This window comes from Emys orbicularis, chromosome 2 (genome assembly GCF_028017835.1).
Source record: "Emys orbicularis isolate rEmyOrb1 chromosome 2, rEmyOrb1.hap1, whole genome shotgun sequence".
In the NCBI taxonomy this organism is placed as follows: Eukaryota; Metazoa; Chordata; order Testudines; family Emydidae; genus Emys; species Emys orbicularis.
In genome coordinates, this window is record NC_088684.1 from 87,375,604 (window position 1) to 87,383,192 (window position 7,589).

The 7,589-nt window shown below is 44.2% G+C and overlaps 1 protein-coding gene across 1 annotated transcript; it reads right to left on the reverse strand.

Annotated features, from left to right (window-relative positions):
• Window positions 1-5,691: 5,691 nt before the first annotated feature.
• TMEM200C (transmembrane protein 200C) lies at window positions 5,692-7,320 on the reverse strand. The gene has a single exon (XM_065397634.1). It carries the CDS (start codon window positions 7,318-7,320, stop codon window positions 5,692-5,694), a length of 1,629 nt encoding a protein of 542 aa, XP_065253706.1.
• Window positions 7,321-7,589: the final 269 nt, after the last annotated feature.

Here is a 7,589-nt window from a genome sequence, read left to right on the forward strand (position 1 = left end):
TCCTTGTTTCCTCTCCTGGGCCTGGGTCCCTACCCTGCCCCTAGGCTTCACATCTGTTTCCTTCTCTTCTGTCACTCAACCCTGAATGTGCGAGTTTTTCCAATATACTTAAACATTACTATGCTGAAGGTTTCAGTATTGATAAAGTACATAGGAAGTTAACTTTTCCACTGCCGTTTTTTCTGTGGCTGAGGATTAATATAGGTCTATCAGAGATTTTGTCTGCAAATGCTCTGTGCCTTGCTCACAGTCTGAGGGCCCAAACTGAATCATTGTTTGTTTGTTTAAAGTTACAAAGTTTAGATGCAGTCTTTTGATTATTTCTTTTGACAACCTCGAAGAAGCTGGAAACAAACTCAGCTGTTTCTGGAGAGAAAGTTTGTGAGCCGTTTGATATTTGCAGGTCTCTTTCTTTGAATTTGCTAGCTGTCAGCCACTACTGAGAACTTTTTATGTATTTTCAGTGTGGGTGGGTGCATAACAGGCAGGGCCGGCTCTAGGCACCAGCATTCCAAGCATGTGCTTGGGGCGGCACTTTTCAAGGGGCGGCACTCCAGTTTTTTTTTCTTCGGCAGCGGCACTCCGCCCCCCCCCCTTTTTTTGTTGCTTTGGTGGCAGCACTCTGGTCCCCCCCCCCTTTTTTTTTTTGCTTGGGGCGGCAAAAATCCTGGACCCAGCCCTGATAACAGGGTCTGATTTTTGTTTTTGTTCTGTATTTTGTTATGCCTAAAGCCTGAGATAGGTTTCCTTTTGCTTTGCATTTTGAAATTAAAATAAATAACTGCTTGAGTCAAGTTAATAATGAAAGGTGTTAATTTGAGATCTATTTAAGATGTGAGTAATCTGACCAAGAACATTCATTTGTATTTATTTCCCCACTATGAACAAAATCCTCTGTTTATATATACTTGTTTAACAAAAAAATGTTAAAATTAATAATAGAAATTCCTATCAAAAGTTCTCCTTCATACCTTAAGATCCAGGGTCCTAACAAACCATGTAGATCAGGGATAGGCAACCTCTGATTTTTCAGTGGCACTCACATTGCCCGGGTCCTGACCACCGGTCCAGGGGGCTCTGCATTTTAATTTAATTTTAAATGAAGCTTCTTAAACATTTTAAAAACCTTATTTACTTTACATAGAACAATAGTTTAGTTATATATTATAGACTTATAGAAAGAGACCTTCTAAAAACATTAAAATGTATTACTGGCACGCAAAACCTTAAATTAGAGTGAATAAATGAAGACTCGGCACACCACTTCTGAAAGGTTGCTGACCCCTGATGTAGATCATCATTATGGAACACACAAACTATGCCCCGTTAATACATTTTTTTTAAAAGTAAATATTCTTGTGACTGAGGCTAAAGTGCATTGTTTTGAGTTTAATCCATATTGCTGCTGCTTCTATGTTGGCCTTGAAAACATACCTGTTTTTAAAACATTTGCTGTGACAAGCAGTGCATGATACTAAATAGGGAGAGTTTATATTAACATCCAGCTGCACAGATGTTTGTACACAAGCTATGACTCGCTGTTTGGGGTTACCATTTGTGGACAGGATTGTTAAAAAAAAACACCACACAAACATTACCTAACCAAAATGTTTCAGCAGAATAGCTTAACAAAGCCTGCATTATATCTCTCGCAACAGAACAGATGATGTATTAACAATTTTACCCAAACATCAGACAACATATGGATCTGATGGAAAACTAGAAGAAAATTGATCAAAATGTATTGTCATGATATATATAATCACTCAACTAGATTTATTTTAAGCTAGTTTATATTAGAGGTATTCTGAAATGCTGAGCTATATGGAGGACTTCAAAATTGTTAAAGTATTTAAGATGTCCCTTTGTATTAACGTGCAAATTCTCCCTAAAGTCATCTATCCTCCTGCACACAACTTCTTTCCCAAATGACTTGTATTAAGGCTGTCTGAACTTCACATGAAAAGAGGTAGGCCTGCAAGCACTATGTAGCTTTGCTTACATTTCAAAACCCAAACATTTCTCCCCTCTGTCTTATAGACAAGTTTAAAACAAGTATCTGTGTTACAAAAAGATAGTGGCAACTTTATGGCCAGTCATACAACTGCCCTGAGGAATTCAGGCAGAAACCCAGCTTTTTCTCAAGGAATTTTTCTTAGGACCTTGGTGGAATGGTTGGTCTCTGCAGGTCTTTTGCTTTTAATATGTTAGCTTAGTGCACACACCTGATAATTTATGTTTGTTATATTCAAAGTGTATTTGCAAGAGATACAGAGAGTGTTATGGGTACAGATCCTAAGCCTCCATTAAGGCATGTGGAGCAACCAATTGGGGGCAGGTTATGGGGAAGAGGTTGGAAGGAGGACCTCAATGCCCAGGAGGGGAGGGGAGAGGATAGGGATGGGAAAGGGAGGAGATAGGAGAGAAACGGAGGGGGAAAAGAGTGGGCAAGTGAAGGTTGATTGATAGACAGAAGTGGTAGGGGTAGGGGCAGGTCCAGGAGGCAAGGGGAAAAGCAGCGTGCCAGATGGGGCAGGAACAGGGAGAGATGAATGTCCAAAAGAGGTGGTACTCAAAGAGTTATGTGACCAGGTCTGATGCCATTAAAATGGATTAGGTTATCCTTCTCTATCAACCAATCTCAATTTGACAGCATTAGGGATACTTTAATATTAACAGTATGAATGTTCACACAAGAAATCTGCTGCTGCTAGGAGTTAAGCTTATCCAACTAGAAAACAGAAACACTAACCTTTGACCTACATTTCCATATAAAAGTAACTCACTCAGCTTGAGTTTTGAACAAACTCTACAGAACGCAGTCTTTACATAAATTGTTCCATGAAAAACTGTAATTAGCAAATAAATTTGCAAAAATCATAGGGATTCATGGACAATTTGCAAATTGGAAAAAAGCCTTCATCTGTTTATTAAATTAATTGCTACAAATTATTCACTCAGCTCTACTAGCCACTGAAGTGGAATTTCATTGGTCAAGCTCAGTTCTGTATACAAACATTCTGTTATTCAATATGTTCAGCAACCTAGGAGAAGTCTAAAACAGTACTTATTGAAAAGGGTGATCATTGAAATTGAGTTGTGCTATTTAAAAAGGCTTCCTGATTGTATTTTGACACATGTAACAGATTCTGAAATACAAATAACAAATTTAATAATAATCTCAATGAAATAAAATACTGTCTCACTGTCCTACAAGAAGAAAAAATCCCCCAAACTCTAGCGTAGCAATTTAAAAGTACTTTCCTTCTAATCAAATAAAAGGTTTGGGTCTCATCTTGTGTTATCTTTAAATAAAAGTGATTGTTATAACTTAGATGGCTGGATAAACTTTTACTGAATGAGAATAGAAACAGTATATATGATATGATTTTTTCAGGTTTATTTAAAAAAAAATCTGTCATTTTTCCACTATGGTGCCAACCCTGCAATGAGATTTGGTGGGTAGACTCCTGCTCTGCACCCATGTGGATTTGAACAGGCACTTTCCCAGACTGGATCAAGGCAAATCTCCATAACTGTGTATAACTGGCATCCTTGTCTCAGTGCCTGATGACCCTTTCCTGATATTTCAATAGATGTCTGCTGGAAATCAAGGGAAAAGCACAGAACAGCAGTTTCTTTCTAACTGTTAGGCCTAATGTTGAGCCAGAAGTAATCATGTTGAAATCAATTCTGATTAAATTGCCTTCTAACACTGTTAAGCTGCCCACTTTATGCAGGGCCTAGTCATGTTTGTTTATCTTTTTGTGAATCAAATTAGTGTTCCAGTCTACGCACATAGTTTTAAAACATACTTTGGTTACTTCCACACTGGCTGGCTAAACAATATTAGATAGCAGTTTAACAAGAACAATGCTTAAACAAAGTTTATATGGTTACTTTTCTCGGTTGCCATTGACAGTACATGAGGCTGTGATGCTTGTGCCTTTCTGTTGCCAAAGGGAACTTCATTTCCTCATTGGAAAATTGTAGAGCCTCAAGATGGCAGTCTCTTAGCTGATATTTTTAAAATTATTCATTCTTATATTTAATAATTATTGTTGCTGTTCACTCTTCACAATTAAACATACTGATCAGTATATTTATTATATTGTACCTATATTTAATTATTAGATATGTACTAAATACTAATTTATTATGGAAACCTTAATTGAGAGAGAAAACCAATGCACTACTTACATATCATATTGTTTAACTTCAATAACTCTGTAGTTAACATAATGAAACATCATATGCATATTAAATATATATTTGAAATAGAAAATTTTGTTGGTATCTGAAATTAGGAGTTGAAAGAGATTTTTCTAGTAAATTAAGCAAATGCCAGTCTTATTATAATTATTAAAGTTAAATAATTCCCAGTTACCAAATAGCTGTTTGAGTCATATATTATATATATAGTCCAACCATCAGGAAACATGCTATTTAACTCACTCAAGGTGAAATCCTGCCTCCATTGAAGTCAATGGCAAAACTCCCATATAATTCAATGGGGACAGAATTTCACCCTCAGAATATAATAGGACTATTCGCATCCTTAAAGGTAAGCATGTGCATAAGTGTTTGCAAGATTGGAGCCTTAATTGTAGAAAAACTTAATCTTAGAGTGACTGTTCTTGGGGAAGTCAAAGATCTATGAAGTATGGGCCACTGTTTCTGAGATTAATGTATTAGTCATGAAAAACCTAATTTTAATGGAAGGTAAAACCTTAATCAATTTTTCTCTTTAGAATCTTGAAATCTCTGATTTCTTACCATCTAAAATTCCAGTTAAACAAGGGTTAGAAATAGAGGCAGAATCTGCTGCTTGTACTAAAGTGCAGTGTGCTCAGCGATTGAACCCAAATATCTTTGTTTTGAAAATATTACTAAATTACTATTACCATGTCAAAAGCAACATAAACAAACCTTCGTCCTTTCTACCTTGTCTCTAATACTTAGTAGTTTGATACAAAAGTAGTCTTTGATCTGTAAGCGCTGTAGGGGGGAGAACTGTTTTAATATGATTAAACATTTTTATTTAAAATTTTTTATTAATGCTATTGGTACATGTGTAATAATACTTAATAAAAGTATCATGTCTTATTAGGTCTCTAATTTAAGACTGTAACAGTTCCAATTAGATTATCAGAGCTCTGTCCAGCTCCACTCTCTCCTCCCTTGTCATCTTTCCAGAATTTAAACAAATGCCTGTAAGAGTGTTGTTTGTGAAGATACTTCATCCATAAGGCCCTGCAAACTTTTAGAGTGATTTAACCAAAACAAAGGGGGAGAGCTCAGCTTTGCTGAAGGAAAACCACCTTGCTCTGGAGCTAGAACAGGAGGTGGTGGTTTCGAAGCAGTTAGTTACAAACCAGCATCAGAGTACCCAAGGAAGGGGGAGAGGGGGCACTTAGAAATAAAAACTATAAAGTGCACAGTTATGTTGTCCAAAATTGTATTCTTTTGCTTCGAAGAACTTGCTGGACTATTGATGTGTAATACAATTTGGTTTGCATGGAACATACAATCACAATCGGACAGAAAGATTTTTTGTTTCCTGGTGTCATCTACGGGAATTTATTGAATGCAATTCAAGGATAACATACTGCAGCTCTTTGGATATTGACCGGGTTCCGTCCACAAGGAGGCAGAGGGTTTGCAAGTTGTCCTGATGCTTTCTCTGTTTGTTCAAACGCCCGTGCTTTCCAGTTCCCCATCCTCCAGCCCTGCCGTGGCGTGCGACCTGGAAATCATGAAGAGCTTCTCTTTATTTGTATATTGTCTCTGAATTTGCTGAGGTTGCTGCACTGTTTGTTCTTTACTGGCTCCCTCTAGGGGGCCGATCTCCCCTTTTGGGTCCTCCTCACAGTCCTGGGTTTTACTGGCGGGGGTGTTGGCAATAGACTCCATGGAGGTGCCTGCCTCCTCCAGGTGCGTGTAGCCCTTATTGCTGCTGGATGGGTCAGACTTGGAGCCTCTCCTGACCCCAGGCGGAGTGAAGGGAGGCGAGCCGCCCAGATCCAGAGATCTGGAGTAGGTGGAAGAAGCAGCCTTGGCTAAAAGGCTGGTGGAGTCCAGCTCCTTGCTGCTAGCCCGAGTCTGAGGGGGGCCAGGGGAGAGGGGCCGCCTGGCGTCAGGCAGGCAGCTTGTGCTCTGGCGCCTCAGTACCCGCTTGTGCCTGCGCCCCTGCCCTGGCCCTAGGGGGCTGCCGCTGCCGAGCTCGCTCAGGCTCAGCTCGAACTCGCCCCGCGGGCTCGCCCTGGCCCCGGGCTCGCCCGGCGGCCGCCGCCAGCCGCAGCTCTCCCCGCCCGTGCCCTCGGCCTGGCCCAGGGGCAGCAGGGTAAAGGCGCTGAGTGAGGAGCCCACCAGGGAGCTGGCGGTGCTGCGCCGGCCCCAGCTGGGCGCGGGGCTGCAGGGAGGGGTGGCGGCGCCCAGCGGGCGGCCGGCCAGGGCGGCTCGCTCCCGGTAGATGCTGTAGACGGCCTCGGCCAGGCTGGGCGGGGAGGCGGAGAAGGAGGAGCAGCGGGGCGCGGGGGCGCCCAGGGCCGGGGGCCAGGAGCTCTGGGCCAGCCTGGCCGCGGCGCCCAAGGCTTCCCCCCCGCTGCCGCCGCCGCCCAGCCCCCGGGCCTGCTGCACGTAACTGACGAAGCCATTGAGCGGGGCGGCGGCCGGGCCCCCGCCCTCCTTGGCCCGCAGGCTGTGCGCGTCGATGACGGTGGAGTAGAGGTCCCGCAGGTTGATGATCTTGGTCTTGCGGTCGCGGTTCTCGTGCAGCACCGCGTTGGCGCAGATGAAGAGGAAGATGCCGATGCCCATGATCAGGGGGCCCAGCACCTTGAGCTTGTCCGAGTGCAGGTAGCCCGAGAAGAGCTGGAAGAGGAAACCCACCGAAGAAGGGGCCGGCGCGGCGCGTGGGGACCCCCGGCTGCTGCTGCTGGAGGAGGAGGAGTTGGCTCTAGGGGTGTCCGGGTGGGATCCCCCATGCGCCCCCGGCTGGCCCCGGCTGGAGCGGTTTTTGGTGGCGCCGCCCTGCGCGGGCAGGTGTTTGCTCCCCCCGAAGCTGCCCTCCCGGTAGACGGGGCTGGGTTTGGGCCAATAGCCCACCACGGCCAAGGCGATGCCCACCAGCAGCACCAGGATGCCGCAGAGAGCGATGAGCCCCGAGACGGAGCACAGCTTCAGCTTGCCCTTCACCACCACCACGTCGTTCTTGCGCTTCTTTCTGGGTTTGCGTTTGCGTTTGGGGGGCTGGCTTTGGGGTCCCAGGGGGTCCTGTTTCCTGGCCGAGATCCTCAGGAGGCCTCCAGTGGCGATCATGGCTGGCTACCCAGGGCACTGCTCCCTAGAGCGGCTCCAGCTCCTGCAGCAAAAGGGAGAGAAGAGGGTGAGGGCCGGGGACAGAGCTGGAGGAGCAGCTCCTCGACAGATACCTCACAAAATGCCCGTGCTTTAACACAGCCAGGGAAATCCATTTTTAGCTAAAGTCCTGAGAAGCAGGGTCTCAGTCACTAACAAGCTGGGCCCTCGTACGCATCCAGACAGCCAAGATAGCACCGTTAGGTAACCTGGGAAGAGAAGCAGCCATG